Genomic DNA, 15,877 nt, shown 5'->3' on the forward strand with positions numbered 1-15,877 from the left:
CTGACGCCACGGCACTCACTCTAGTCTGGGCAACAAAGTGAGACTCTGTCTCAAAAAAAAAAAGAGAGAAAAAAATAATAATAAAAGCTCTGTTTCTTAGTTTCTTCCGAGTTAAATAGTCTTTCATATTCATTAATGTATATTATGTGGAAAGTGTAATCAAGGTCATGCTCATGCCACTCACTATGGGACAGCAAATACCTTGAGAGGCAACGTGCTGGGGCTAGAAAAGAAAGCCTGCAAATCGAGAAGATGGCAGACTACTGTCTCAAAGAACCATCTTTAAGTATGAACTTTAGGCTCCTTTTCATCTGAAGAGAAGAGGAAGGAGGGTTGAGTTGCAAGAGGTAACCAAGGACTTCAGACACCTGGGCATCTGTGAGGGTCAGAGGAGGCTGTAAAACTTCTTTGCTCTTGGTCAGTTAACTTTGAGGGAGGAAGGTCAGGATATTCCTAAAAATCTTTAACATAGCATTGTTGCTCATATATATGTTTTCCTTATCTCCTTGGGAGTTGTTTTGGAACAGGGACGGTTGTCACCTTTCTTCTAACCTCTGTGCAGAGCTAAGCAGAAGCTTTTAACTGAAAGAATATTACCACAGAAGCAAAATGGAGCTAGTTATGGAAAGCTTCCCTTCCATCCTTATAAAAGATCAACAGCAAAAACTACATATCACTGAAGATAACTCAAAAGGATTACAATATTCTTTTAATATATTACTTATTTTTTTAAACTGATCCTGGTATGATAAAAAGATCCCTAACTGTGAGTTTGGATCCTGCCCCTAAGGGTTCTACATAATCTTGAGTAAGTTGCTTAAATATTGTGTGCTTGCTTCAGTATCCTCATTTATTAAATAAGGGACTTAGACTAGTAATCTCCAGATGAAACTATCTGATCTTACGACAGTGACTCCCTTTAACCTATTATACTTTCATTGGTGAAGCTAAGAAATACAGAAACATTAGCGAGATAACTGAACTTTATCTGAGGTTTGGGACACCATGGACAACTGCAAAAGACCACTTGCTCACAAATATTCCAAGATAAGACCTATGTCCCTCCTTCCTCATGTCTCCCAGGTGACCCACTGATGACTCCCAGGTGACCCACTGATGACTACCTTGTTAATCTGCCTCTTTGAAATCCCAGGTTCTTCTCCTTGTCTGTAAGACACTCTTCATTTATGAGCATTTTCCCTATTGCAACAGCCTGAATAAAATCATCTCCTTAACTGTCCAGTGCATTTCATCTTTCACAATATTATTAAATTCCAAGGCTAAGTTTCCAAAATGGGAAGTAGAGCAGGGATGGCATGTTTGCCCTTAAAAATATATATATATTCAAGTCAAGGTTAACTTATGAGGACACTTACTATAATATAATTTTTCCATGAACTTTTTAAGTGCAGAAATATTGATGAGGTTGTGGAAATAACATACAAGTGAAGTTCCGACTCCTTTTTCTCTAAGTTTGAGTTGCTCTGCAAAGAGGAAGCTAGGAAGGAATTTCCTAAGTAAGACTCATTTCCGTTCCCATTGCTCTTAAAAGGAATTTCACTTGGAGAGTCTTTGTGATCTGGAAGTCCCTGGGGTTCTTTTGTGTTTGCTGTGCAAGACGGCTCGCTGACAGCCTGGCCAGTAGCTGGTACGGAATGACAGCTCCTCCTGGAGGGAGAAGGTAGGGGTCGAAAGGCACCTTGGCCTTGAAGGGACAGCTTCTTGATGTCTGAAGAAGGACAGAGAGTAGAGTCCTTGGACGGCGTGCTGCTCTCCTGGTGGTACCTGTCAGGTAGAATTTAGCATTAAACATGATATTCAGAATTTAACAGTAAGGAACAAAGAGAACCTGATGGCCCAGTTGCAACAGTTTAAGTCTCTGAAAGGAAATGTTTTCAAGCAGAAGGAACGCTTGCTTAAGAGAAGGGAGTGATTTAACCTCACTGGCTGTTTATTACCCACTGACTAAGGAGATAGGATACAGCAATCTTTTAGTAGACTTTTCTGCTTTCAGAAATAACATACTGCCCAACGTCATACAAAGAGGCATGTTTTATATTGAAAGCATTGTGCCTGTCCTTTCACGGAGCCCCAGTATTCCCACTGAAAGGACTTTTTCATTCTAGTTTTGAGGCCTGTTTGTCCTTTTATTGTGCATTACTAATGGGTCCTATAAAGAAAAGACTTATTCAAATGGAGATATAAAGAGAGATTTTTAAAAAATACTGTTGTTACCAACCCCAGGGTTCTTGGTCCCCAAGTCAATAGAAATTGGCACGAGATGAAAAAAAGGAATTTATATAGGCAAAGCTGTGGGGTGGGGATTGCTCCAACGAAAGGGAAATAGTGCTGTTTAAGGAGCAACTGGCTCTCCCAACAAAGGGCTGGGGAACTTTTAAAGGGTAGAGAGAGAAAGTTTGATGCCAGCATAGAAATCATAGCATGTAGAGGCAGAGTTTTGTGGGCAGTTGCCCCATCCTTCGCTCATGTTTCTTCATACATTGCATGTCTCCTTAGCATGTTAAACCTCCACCCTTAGCCATGACTTTTAGCATTAAAATGAGACAAAAGGACTCTGAATGGTTAGCTTTGGGCTTCACCCAGGCAGTAACCAGTCTGTGCTGGCTTTGATGGGGGCCGATGGACCCCTGCTCCAAAGGTTGTCCAGTCCTGTTAAAGAAAGCAGAGCTATCTTCTGTTGAAGCTGAGTGTGAATCATCCTCAAAGCTTCTGTTCAGTATTGTAAGCAGACTTAAGCTGTGGCTCAAGGCTCAGGCAGGTAGCCAAAGTCCACCTCCTCCTATACTATCTCAGTGTTTTTCAATTCACCTCTTGCTACTACTCTTCTGATGTTCTAAATATTATCCCAATAGCATCAGCAATTTTTTCAGAAAAAGTACTATGTCCCATTCCTTTTCCTTCCCTGTCCTCTCCACCTCACCCCAACGTTTCTCCACTCTGCTGCACAAAGAAGCAAGCTGGAGAATCTAAGAAGTTGCAGAGTAGGATAAGATCTCAATTCCAACCCTAGCTCTGCCACTTAGTGGTTATCTGACCTTTGTTAAAGTTCACGGAGGCTGCTGTTTTGGGCCTAGGCCCCAGCAGACCAGACTAAAACAGAAAGGAGTCACTTGTGCAAAGGGCCAGCAATCAAACTGAACTTTGAAGCCCAGTTTTCCAGAAAAACTAGGAGATTCCAGTCCACCTGAGCCAGTCATAAGGAAATCCCCACTGTTTTAACCCTATAAGGGAAGTAACTTTGAAACGATTGTCAACCGAAAAGAACCCAAACTCTGTAAAATAATGTCAAGAGCTTTATTCTGAGCTGAATATATGTGAGCACGGATGGCCCGGAGAGCTACGCCCAAGAAGCCTCTAGCAAGTGGTCTACCCATGGTTGGGTTATAGTTTGGTTTTATACATTTCAGGAGACAGGATGAAAGTTTAATCTTCTCCTGAGACCAGGGCTTTTGAAATCATCCCCCTCTTGAACTGATTCAATGAAATTTGTACTGCCAGTGACTGAACCTTGACACCAATGGTTTCAGAGTTCAAAGTTCAAAAAAACTGACCTGTGGCCAGAGATCAAAGGGGCAGAAATATGTTCTTTGTTGTTTGCTCTCTATTATCTTAAAAACAGAACTATCTGGGTAAGGATCACAAGATCATAGTCACAAGAGATAGATAGGGTTGAGATGGCCCAAGACCAAAAACACCAATTGTCATTAAGCAACAATAGCCTGAAGCTACCACATGTGACACTGGTCAAATAGGCCTGAGCCCTACTGCAGAAACCCTCCCTTTAAAAAGCCCTGTTTTTTAGACAGGATGGTGGTCTTTTGAGATGTTAGTCTGTTGCCCTCCTCATTTGTCTGCAAGTTAATATACTTCTTTTTCCCTTTCCTCAAACCACTTGTCCCTATTCTTTGTTCTCACTGATTCGGCCTCAGGGACAAGTACTGAACTTTTGGTAACAGTAATTGATATTTTGAGATGCTTTGGCTTTGTTTCTAATAAATTTAACTGATTCTAATTTAAATTTGGCTATGGTTCCTAACACTTTTAAAGTTTTCCTGTCACACTCCAATAGTCTACCCCAAATATATGTGAATGTTTGATAGTCACTTAAATTATGTAAAGGATTCTATTGGTAAATCACTAGGGGTTACAAAAACGAAAAAGAAAGAAAAAAATATAAATTAAAAAAAAAAAGAAAAAAATTATGTAAAAGAGTTTACTATTTAAAAGAAGCCCAGGCGAATCCTGTTTATGAATTCAATAAACTTGCAATACTAATAGATTAATTAAAAAAACAAAAATATCTGGCTGGAACTGAATATTACTTGTTTGAAATTCAGGAAGCAACCGTTTTTAACTTAATATCTATATGGCAGTTATGAAGTTGTCACAAAACACCTTCTCTTAGGTAATACCGTAAATACTCAATGTTGTATCCAGGATGTGGAGCTCCAAAGTAGGGTTTAAGAACATGCCCTCAAGTAAGCAAATAGCATCTATTAATAACTTCTTGGAGAATACTTGGCATGAGTATAGTGGCTGGATTCCACCTAAAACCTTGTCCTTTCACTAAATGATTACTTATTCCTCATTTTCTGAATTTTTGTATACAGCACACTGACTGCCCTGATATTATGGAGATGTGGTATATATAAAAGAAAAAATATCCCCATGCCTGCCCAAGTTGTTTATAATTATTGGTAATAATTAGAAAAAGAAAAAAAAAGTAACTTATAGTTGTCAAAGAAGGTAGTGGGGAAGGAAGGAAGGAAGGAAGGAAGGAAGGAAGGAAGGAAGGAAGGAAGGAAGGAAGGAAGGAAGGAAGGAAGGAAGGAAGGAAGGAAGGAAGGAAGGGAGGGGAGATGCAAGTGTCTATCTTCTATATTGTTCTTGTAGTTGTTTCTATTATTTATTTCATTGATTTCTGCCCTTGTCAGTATACTTTCTTCTTTTCTTTCTTTTTTTTTTTTTGTTTGAGATGGTCTCGCTCTGTCACCCAGGCTGGAGTGCAGTGGTACAATCAAAGCTCGCTGTAAGTTCAAACTCCTGGGCTCAAGCAATCTTCCTGCCTCAGCCTGCCAAAGTGGTGAGATTACAAGTGTGAGCCACCATGCCTGGCCTACTTTCTTGTTTCTTTAAGTTGCTCTGTTGACACAGGATTGGCTTGCAGTGGAGGCTTGGGAAAGAGAGTAGCTGAAGTAGAAAAACAGCACTCTTCCATCATTAGTGCAGAAGACAGCTGATACCTGTGCTAAGATTGTCTGATATCTTAGAGTCAGCCCTATTGGGTGTGTCCTAATGTGCTCTGGCATAAAGCCATCACAGGTGGAACCAAGGCAACTTGATGTTGTGGGAGGAGATTACATGGGCTAACCAAGGTTTCTGTAGGGGTCCTCTGTGGTTTTCAACACACACTACTGGGATAGGGTCGCCACACATTTTCACTAGTTACCACTGAACAAATACAGTGCCTACTGCACTGGTGTAGACACTAGGGACATAGAAGTAAGAAAGAATGAGTCTCTGTCCTCACAGAGTTTAGATCATGAATGTTGAAATTATTTTGTCTCTGGGGCTAGAGCTACTATCTGGGAAAGACAAGATATTCATGTCTGAAGTAAATATTGAAAGCACCTTATATGAAGAAATCCATGTTTATGTACATTTCTGTTTTCTCATGGCATAAAATCATATGTCACATGACCTATCTTTGCCATATTTAGAGAGTGCTCCTGGGGTAGTCTGTCTTAAAATGTAGACAACCCAATATACATAAAATTCACATAATTTCTGCTTACAGCTCATTGCACAGGACTTGTCATATGGACATCTCTAGTTGCAAGAATATCAAAGAAGGTATAATAGATGTTTTAAACTGAGCACATTGCCATCCCAAACAAAATTGGGATTCAGTTAATAAAGAATGAAAGAATTTGTTTGTTCATTCTGTTTGCTTTTCTAAGTAGATGGTCATAATGGTGTGCAGAAAATGACATTTCTATATTTTTTTCTTAAATACAAATACAACATATTTCTTTTTCGTTCTTTATTGAATTGTCCGGAACTGTCAGTTTTATGTTAAATAGCAACAGTGAGAGTGGCCATCCTTATTCCCTATCTTAAGGAGAATACATATAGATTTTTCTCTAATAAGTATCATCTTTGCTGTAGATTTTGTTATATAAACTTTACCACATTAAGGAATTTCTCTTCCATTCCTAGTTTGCTTTGACTTTTTATCATGATACTGGATTTCATTAAGTGCTTTATTTTACCAATTGAGAAAATCATATGATTTTTCTCCTTTCATCTGTTAATGTAATCAATTACAATAGACTTTGTGACGAGGAATCATCTACACCTTTCTGGGATAAATCTTTCTTAATCATGTTTTTAATATACTATTAGATTCAGTTAAACGTTATTTTATTTAGGATTTTTTTTTTTTTTTTTTTTTTAGAAACAGCATCTTGCTCTGTTGTCCAGGCTGGAGTACAGTGCCACAATCACAGCTCACTGCAGCCTTGAACTCCTGGGCTCAAGCGATCCTCCTGCCTCAGCCCCCTGAGTAGCTGGAACTATAGATGCATGCTTCTCCACCGAGCTAATTCTTCTGTTTTCTGTAGATATGGGGGTCTTACTCTTGCTCAGGCTGGTCTTGAACTCCTGACCTTAAGTGATCTTCCTGCCTTAGCCTCCCAAAGTGCTAGGATTACAGGTGTGAGCCACTGCTCCCAGCCTTAATTTCCTTTATTATTTTCAGCAGTCTGATAAGGATGTGTCTGGGTGATTTTATCTTGTTTGAGGTTCACTGAGTCTCTTGAATCTGTAAGTTCATGTCTTTTGCCAAATTTGGAGATTTTTTTGGTCATTATTCCTTTAAATATATTTCCTGTACTACACTTTTTCTCCTCTCCTTCTGAGACTCTGAAGACATAAATATTAGATCTTTTCATAGTATCACAAAGTTCTCTGAGATCTTATTCATTTTTTTCTTCAATCTTTGTTCTCTCTGTTGTTCAGATTGGATAATTTCTATTCATCTATCTTCAAATTCAGTGACTTTCCTCAGTCATCTCCATTCTGCTAATTGAATTCATTCAGTGAGTTTTTTAAATTTCAGGTATCGTAGTATATTTTTCCTTTTAAAATTTCCCATTTGGTCCCTTTATATCTTCTATTTCTCTGCTGAGACTTTCTATCTTTCCATTTGTTATAAAGGGGTTCATATTTACTTGCTGGAGCTTTCGGGAACTCTTAAGTAGATCACAATACAGTTTTCCTAAGAGAACATTTTGGTGAAATATCTACTTGTGTTTTCTCCTGCAAAATGCGTGTGAATACATGGAACCATCTACTAATGAAGGGTTACACTACAGAGAAACCTAAATATTGAATCTCATTATCAGAGATCACTAGTCTATTTTCTATCCCCTAGGTGCTTAAAGGCCTGTTGTTTACTATTACCCTGAAAAGTAATCATACTTATGTAAGTCTGATGTCCCAAGATAACGGCATCCTTCTTGTGACCTGCAGCTTCTGATAATTAGGCCTTAAACTTTACACCTAGGAGGTGTTTCAAACCTGCACATGACAGCATCCTTTAGTCCTGTAATTAGTGTTTTCTGTCCTGGCCTGCCTTTTGTTTAGACTTCTGAATCAAATGTTTAATTATGGAGATAACAGTGCTAAAAAAAAAAACTGTGGGATAGTAGACCCAGCTCCCTCCCCACACCCTTTATTTGGAAACTATTCCTTCCTTCCAAATCTGGAGCACACAGAAGCTGCCATGCTTGTAAAGACCCTGATCGCTTAGCTTTGGTGGATATTTTTCAGCAGCCAGTCACTTATTCTACCTGGGCAATCAGAGCCCTTCTTCAGGATTTTAAAATTTGGTATTAATACAAGGTAGTGTGTGTGTGTTAGCCTTTGAGGGTAGGAGCTCTAAAATGTGAATTTAAGACAGTTGGTGACTTTGCTGCCCCAGGGAGGTCGTGAAATTCAGTGATAAAAAATGAAGCTGACACACAAACATCAGAGAAGGAGAGATAGACACAGAGTTCTGTGGCTCTGAACCCCCCAGCTCCGGCTGTGCCTAAATCCCAGCTTCATTCATTCTTACTGTCCCAACATTTGGTTTCTAAAATTTGCTGAGTTTGCTTGCCATTGTACATTTAATGTCAAACACAGAGTCCAGCAATTCAAATAAGCCAGATTAGATAGATCTACATCTAGATCTGTGTCTTTATCTATTTTTATATCTCTATATCTGTTGAAAGAATGTTGAATCACATGAGTTGCACCAGTAATTCCTATACATCCCCCTTTTTATCTAAACTGGATTTCGGCCACTTTTAACAGAGTTCTAACCTACACAGTAACCTAAAACAACTACTGCAAACATTACTCAGAAACCCCTTTTATTTTTCTAAATTGGAGGAAAACAATTGCAATCAACAGTGGCTTGTACTGGGGTATTGGCAGTGGACATAGAAGTTGATGAACCAGAGATACATTATGGACTCAGGAGTCTCAATAATCCAGGAGAAGATTGATGTCTTTGTGGATTATCTAGGCCAGTAATCCCCAAACCTTGGTAGCGAGCTAACAGAATCATCTAGATAGTCACCAAAACAGATTGCTGAGGATTCAGTAGCCTGGGGTAGACCCCAGGAGTCCCAGAGAAATTCTGATACACCTCCAGGCTTGAAACAACCATAGATTTTTGCCATTATTCCAGGTCAGCTTTATTTCCACAGCCCAGAAGATCTAGGTTAACTGCTCACATGGCCCAGTCAGCATGGGTTAAAAATGTAGACTAATCTCAAAGCAGTAACACCACATTAGGAAGCAGCAATGGGTGTCCCAGATTCTGGCCTAGTGACAAGCAAATTCAAGCCCCTGCGGCCAATCTAACCTCAAACAGCGGGAGTGCTCAGAGGAAATGAGATCTTGCATTCAATTGACTTCTGTAACTAACCTTGTTTTGGATACTTAACTTTGTTGAGAAAGTTTTCTAAAAGTATGCAGTTTTGTCCTTTTTTTTTTTGAGACAGTCTCACTCTGTTGCCCCGGTTAGAGTGCTGTGGCATCAGACCAGCTCACAGCAACCTCACACTCCTGGGCTAAATCTATCCTACTGCCTCAGCCCCCCACACAAACCCTGAGTAGCTGGGGCTACAAACATGTGCCACCACGCCTGGCTAATTTTTTCTATTTTTGGTAGAGACGGGGTCTTGCTCTTGCTCAGGCTTGTACGGAACTCCTGAGCTCAAATGCTCCGCCCACCTTGGCCTCCCAGAGTGCTAGGATTACAGGTGTGAGCCACCATGCCCAGCCAGCTTTGTTTTTTTGTAAAAGGCAGAATGGTATAGGCACATGTGAATCTTTGATAATTGGGGTCCTTCTTAGTTTGAGGATTATCTTCATGAATATAGTCTGGAACTGGGATTGGTGAGTTGGCTGAAACAGCAGGCTCCCAAGGGAGAAGCTGAGGGGATGGGGACTTCAATGCGCCCCACGCCCTAGGGTCCCCAATAGTGCCTCCCACGTGAGCCACCACAGATAAATATATGTGCTACCCAAAAATAATACATTTGTGTCTGCTAAGGGAAAAAGGGTTTTAAGCTACCCTAAACAAGCATATAGTCTAAGTAAAAGAGTTGCTTAATCTCCCCTATTGGTGCCCCCAAAATCCTCTTTTATGAAAACTCCAAAACCATCACAGGCTCTAGGAAGGATTTGATGCCAGTCCAAATTCTCTTCCATACATAGTGGTGTAAGCCTAAAAATCTACTAAGTTTCTTCTGCTTGCAGCCAAGGTGGACTAACAGAGACTTCATATACCTTCATGTCTGGAACAACCAAAACTGGACAAAATATAGGCAAAAAAAAAATAAGCTTTCAAGATACTAGACATCAGGCAACAAAAGACAGTGAACCCTGACAGGTGGGAAATAATCAAGGTGAGACCTAATGATTGCCTCAGTTTACTTCCTTGTAAAAGTTTCCAGGCCACAGTGTAGGGTGGGGGTAATAGATACTGGTTGTGGTGATGTTTTCCTGGATATATATATATGATAAAACATATATATATGTGCAGTTTTTTCTATGTTAATCATACCCTACTAAAGCAGTTAATTTTTTTTTTTTTTTTTTTGAGACAGAGTCTCATTCTGTTGCCTGGGCTAGAGTGCCGTGGCGTCAGCCTAGTTCACAGCAACCTCAAACTTTTGGGCTCAAGTGATCCTCCTGCCTCAGTCTCCCGGGTAGCTGGGACTACAGGCACGTGCCACCAAGCCCAGCTAATTTTTTCTATTTTTAGTTGTTTGGCTAATTTCTTTCTATTTACAATAGAGATGGGGTCTTGCTCTTGCTCAGGCTGGTCTAGAACTCCTGAGCTAAAGCAATCCTCCCGCCCTGGCCTCCCAAAGTGCTATCCTTTTACAGGTGTGAGCCATCTCGCCCAGCCAAAGCTGTTAAAATTAAATTCTGTGAATAGGGCTTCTTTCCTGGAGTTGCTTTGATACCTGCTAAAATGGAAATCCCACCAAGGGAGTAACCATTTTAAATCTGTATTATTAAATTATCACACTGTGGTTTCAGTAAAAACTCAAGCACAAAATGTTATAGGGAGATCGAAGATGCTTACTGGGTGCTATGGTTTGAAAATTTGACCCCTCCAAAACTGAAGTTGAAATTTAATCCCTTATGTGGCAGAATTGAGAGGTGGGGCCTTTAAGAGGTGACTGGGTCCTGTGGTGTCTGCCCTCAAAATGCCAATAGCACCCCTTGAGAAAGCCTGGTAGAAGGAATGCAGCTGCACTGGCTGTCCAGCCCTTCCCCAACACCAGCATTACAAAGGAGTCTCAATGTCTGTTTTGAGCTAGCAATACTAAATAGAACACTTACTAGTCAATCCTATCTTAGCCAGTACGTTTTTCTAATGTTTTAGCTTCAAAGCTTTGAGAACTCTGGCAGTCACCCTGAGATCATTTTCATAGCTAATTCCTTAAGCTCTAATTTAAGCACCTTTAAGAAAATTACAGTTACTATAGCCAACTTTCCACCAATTTTCTTGTCCAGGATAATTGGTTGTATGGTTAAAATTCTATAAAGAAAATTGGTAATGTGTTCCAGTAGGGAAAAAAAAAAAAACTTCCTAAACTTTTTTTTGTGTGTGTGTGTGTGAGACAGGATGTTATAATAATGAAATTTAAGTTTAGAAGAGACCTTGCAGATCCTCTTGTTCAAACAGCGAGAGGTCAGAATGAGAGAAAGTACAGTGAGAAAAGGCCCCTGTCCAGCCACTTAAGCAATGCAGCCTGGTACACCATAGGTTTGAGAATACTCGCCAGTTGGGAGTGCACTTTGCAATGCTTTCCTAACCTGGAAAATTCCCCCTTGCCATGACCTGGTTTTCAGGGCCCCAATTCACATTCATTTTCTCCATGCCTATGGAACCCTTGACTGGCAGCTCCTTGAATCCTATGCTCCTAACTTAGTAAACTCCTTTTTAAATTTACACCCAGACTTCACTCTCACCTTCCAGACTGAAATTTCAACTGCAGATGAACTTCTCCACCATGTGAGGCCCATTAGGACCTCAAGCTTAATTAGTCTAAACCTGGGCTTAATCCCTCCCGCCATACCTATTTCTTTGAAGGATGTCACCATTCCATCACCCCAGCTTGAAACCACAATGGTTTCTTTCTCCCTCTCCTATTTTCACTCCATCGCCAGTCTTGTGGATTCTGCCTCTGAAGTGTCTCCTCCAAATTCCACCCTTTTCTCTTTATTCCTGCTACCACAAGCCCAATTCAGATTCTTATGACTTCCCACCAATCTTTGGTCTATCCCCACCTCAATCTTTTTTTTTTTTTTTTTGAGACAAGGTCTCTCTCTGTCACCCAGGCTAGAATGTGATTACAGCTCACTACAACCTCGAACTCATGTGCTTAATTGATCCTCCTTCCTCAGCCTCCCAAGCCAGTACTACAGGCACACACCACCATGCCTGGCTAATTTTTTTAATTTTTTTGTAGAGCCACAATCTCGCTATGTTGCTGAGGCTGGTTTCAAACTCCTGGCCTAAAGTGATCCTCCCACTTTGGCTTCCCAAAGCACTAGAATTATAGGCATGAGCCACTATACCTGGCCTGCTTCAATCCATTTTTTTTTTTGAGACAGAGTCTTGCTTTGTTGCCTAGGCTAGAGTGAGTGCCGTGGCGTCAGCCTAGCTCACAGCAACCTCAAACTCCTGGGCTCAAGCAATCCTGCTGCCTCAGCCTCCCAAGTAGCTGGGACTACAGGCATGTGCCACCATGCCCGGCTAATTTTTTATATATATATTAGTTGGCCAATTAGTTTCTTTCTATTTATAGTAGAGATGGGGTCTCGCTCTTGCTCAGGCTGGTTTCGAACTCCTGACATTGAGCAATCCGCCCGCCTCGGCCTCTATCCCTTCACTCTTTTCTCCAACTGCAATATCCCACCTCCATGTGCACTATTCCTTTACCAACTATCTTCTGGCATCTTGACTTCTTCCCACAACTGAAGATAATCTTTCCATTCTTTAACTCTCTTTGACAAATTGCTCAAACTCATTTAGGACATTTAGCATGTATACTTTGCATTATTTTTATTTTTGCAAAGGCTGTATATCGTGGTTAGAACCAGCTTCTCAAAGATCAGATCTCTGCCTTAATCATCTTTGTATACAATAGGGCCTAACATGGTACCCTCCACAGAGCTGGAGCTAATAGAGGGTTTTGAATTTAATTTTAATCAGTTATTTATCTATATTGTAGCATCTATATATTCAGTTGACATGAGAAAAATTATGCTTTACTGTTAACTAACTGGATTTGAATTTAGGAGAAAGTTCTCTCAAAATATCTTCATTATTGCATATATGAGATTAATAGAACTCAGTCCAAAGCCATTAGTGGAGAAAAAGAAGTCACAATGTAAGGTAAGTTTTGATCAGCAGTTAAAGACATACTCCAAATAACAATCTTACCTGAGAGAGGATTCATTCAGACTTCTAGGTTCTTTGCCTCCCCAAAAGACAGAGCCATTATTCTCTTCCTTGACTTAAAAAAAAAAAAAAAAAGGTTATTCGGTCATTAATTAAATAATGAAGAAGACCTAGTCGCATGTACTGATTTGATGACTTCATAAATCCTCACAAAAACTTGGCAAGTCCAAAATTGCACACTGGGCAGCATGTTGGAGCAAAAACAACACTGGCTTTGACATTAAAACATGTGCTTAAGCTCAGACTCTTCCAATAACTTTATCGCTGTGGCTTCAGAGTCTTAATTTGTAAAAATGAGGATGATAATTCTGTGAAAGAAAATGAGGTTAATGTACATAAAAAATGACTTATGTGATGTCTGGCAGAGTAGGTATGCAGTAAACATTAGCTTAAAGTAAAAATCAAAAAACCAATCATAACTTAACATCAAGAAAACTATCATATCTTTCCCATTATTTTGTGTATTTTGTTTATTTATTTCGGGGAATAAGTAATAACAGTGTCTAATAAGTATTGTGAACAAGAACCAAATTTACATTTCCATAAACTACTGCAAGAGGTCAGTATTGGCTGCACAGACTCAGTCCCCAGTGGAAACCCAAGAGTTCCCTGCCTAACTTCCTTCCCATCCCTGCAGAAGAAGAGCTAGGAGAGTGAAGGATGCAGGCACTGTCCACAGAGCAAGGGAGGGAAAGACAAAAGCCCTTGCTCCCACAGAGACGTCCTTTCAGAGATTTCCCTGGCTCTCTAAACTGTTTGCTTTCTTGGCTTGTGTGCTTCACTTTCCTCCTCCTACTCTCTTTTTTTTTCAGTTTAATTTTCTGATGAGGTAAAATTTACAAAAAATGAAATGCAAAATCTCAAGTGTACTTTCACTGAGTTAGACCCATTTTGTTTTGAAGTGTTCTGTGCAGCTCTTATCCCTTACTTCTGTGTGACTGACAGGAGCCCAAGACCCGGCCATGTTTGGGAGAAAGAACTCCCTCACTTTAGAGGGCCAAAGACAGTGCAGGATAGGGTCTACAGAGACATGGGGGCTACAGGCCATTATGGCTAACTCTAGTCTTAGGCATAAGAGGTCAGCCCAGCCCCTTAATGTGCAGCAAAGCTTGTCAACATCAGAGACCACCCAGGGATTTGAGGCAAAAGGCCTGATGAAAGAAAGCATTCTTGGGGAAACTACAGCTGCAGGAGGTGGCTGTTGGAAGAGTCTTACTGTGGTTGCTATGGTCTGAATGTGTATGTCCCCCCAAATTCATGTAGTGTTAAGAGGTAAGGCCTTTGGAAAGTCATTACGTCCTGCCGTCATGAATGCCATTGGTGCCCTTGTAAAAGAGGTGGAAGGGAGTGCCTTGGTCTCTTCTGCCCCTGTCCTCACACAGTGTGAGGACACAGCATTTGTCCCTTCTGCCATGTGAGGATATAGCAAGAAGATGCCATCTTTGTGGGGATTTTTGTTTGCTATTTAAAGAGGTTTATTCTGAGCCAAATGTGTGTGACTGGCCTGGAGCACATGGCCTCAAGACGTCCTGAGAAAACGTGCCCACTGTAGCCGGGTTACAGTTTGGTTTTGTGCATTCACGGAGACTAGAATTATATGTAAGAGCCCAAGTCAATAGGTGGAGGGTGAACATTGGTTTGGCTCGAAAAGGCAGGACATCTAGCGGTGGGGGGTTACAGGTTATAGATGGGTTTAAAGATTCTTTGATTTGTGATTGGTTAATGAAATGAAGCTTTCCCTAAAAGCTTGGAATGTTGTTGTATTTTTTGAGACAGAGTCTCGCTTTGTTGCCCAGGCTAGAGTGGGTGCTGTGGCGTCAGCCTAGCTCACAGCAACCTCAAACTCCTGGGCTCAAGCAATCCTTCTGCCTCAGCCTCCCAAGTAGCTGGGACTACAGGCATGCACCACCATGGCCAGCTAATTTTTTCTATATATATTAGTTGGCCAATTAATTTCTTTTCTATTTATAGTAGAGACAGGATCTCTCTCTTACTCAGCCTGGTTTCGAACTCCTGACCTCGAGCAATCCACCTGCCTCGGCTTTGTTGTAACTTAAGGTAAGGATGTCTGTTAAGCAGAGATAAGCCGTGGGACACACACTCAGATTCAAATGATCTGTTAAGTAAATGGATGGCCTACAAGTGTGGTTTAAGCTTTGTCCTGTGTAGCCTTAGGCCTGTTGATGAGTTACAAAGGATAGCTCCAAGAAGGGGGCGGGGAGCATGATGGAGGTGTGTCAGACCTCCTTTCTCATGGCCAGCAACTCACCTTTAGGGTTTTTCTGGGGTCCCATTGGCCAGGAGTGGGTCCATTCAGTCAGCCGGGGGACTTAAGGTTTTATTTTAGTTCACAATTCCTCCCTTTTGGCCACAATCTGCCAGAGGCAGCATTGATAGCCAAACTTTTATTTTGTGCCATTGTTGCCAGGGCAGTGTGGCTACCTGCCCTGTGTCCATCCAGGCCCTCGGTGGGACCCCAGTGGCCAAGGGGACTTAAAAGGGCTTACAGCCAATTAAATGTTCTAGGCCAGGCAGGAGTAGAGGTGGACAGGCACTCATCAATCTTTTAAAACCTTCTAGGAAGATGCCATCTTTGAAGCAGAAAGCAAGCCTTCTCCAGACACTGAATGATCTGGTGCCTTGATCTTGGATGTCTCCAGAACTATAAGCTACAAATATAGTTGTTGTTATAAATTATCCAGTCTAAGGTATTTTTATAGCAGCAGGAATGGCCGTCTGTGATTTTGTCTTCCTAGCACTGCCCGTTTTTTGAAGAACTACCCTCTTCCTACAGTTACCATGAAGGCCCTAATCCTTAAA

General features: G+C 40.9%; 1 protein-coding gene across 1 annotated transcript in view; it reads right to left on the reverse strand.

The window, feature by feature from the left end:
• C10H12orf56 (chromosome 10 C12orf56 homolog) overlaps positions 1–15,877 on the reverse strand; it is a 78,709-nt gene that overhangs the window by 37,713 nt on the left and 25,119 nt on the right. Inside the window, exons 3-4 of the mRNA XM_012782380.2 lie at positions 13,040–13,112; positions 1,377–1,785 (exon numbers count right to left, since the gene is read on the reverse strand). Of these exons, the coding sequence (XP_012637834.2) occupies positions 1,377–1,785; positions 13,040–13,112 (482 nt within the window). The remainder of the gene's footprint in view (positions 1–1,376; positions 1,786–13,039; positions 13,113–15,877) is intronic.

Source organism: Microcebus murinus, chromosome 10, assembly GCF_040939455.1.
Source record: "Microcebus murinus isolate Inina chromosome 10, M.murinus_Inina_mat1.0, whole genome shotgun sequence".
NCBI lineage: Eukaryota > Metazoa > Chordata > Mammalia > Primates > Cheirogaleidae > Microcebus > Microcebus murinus.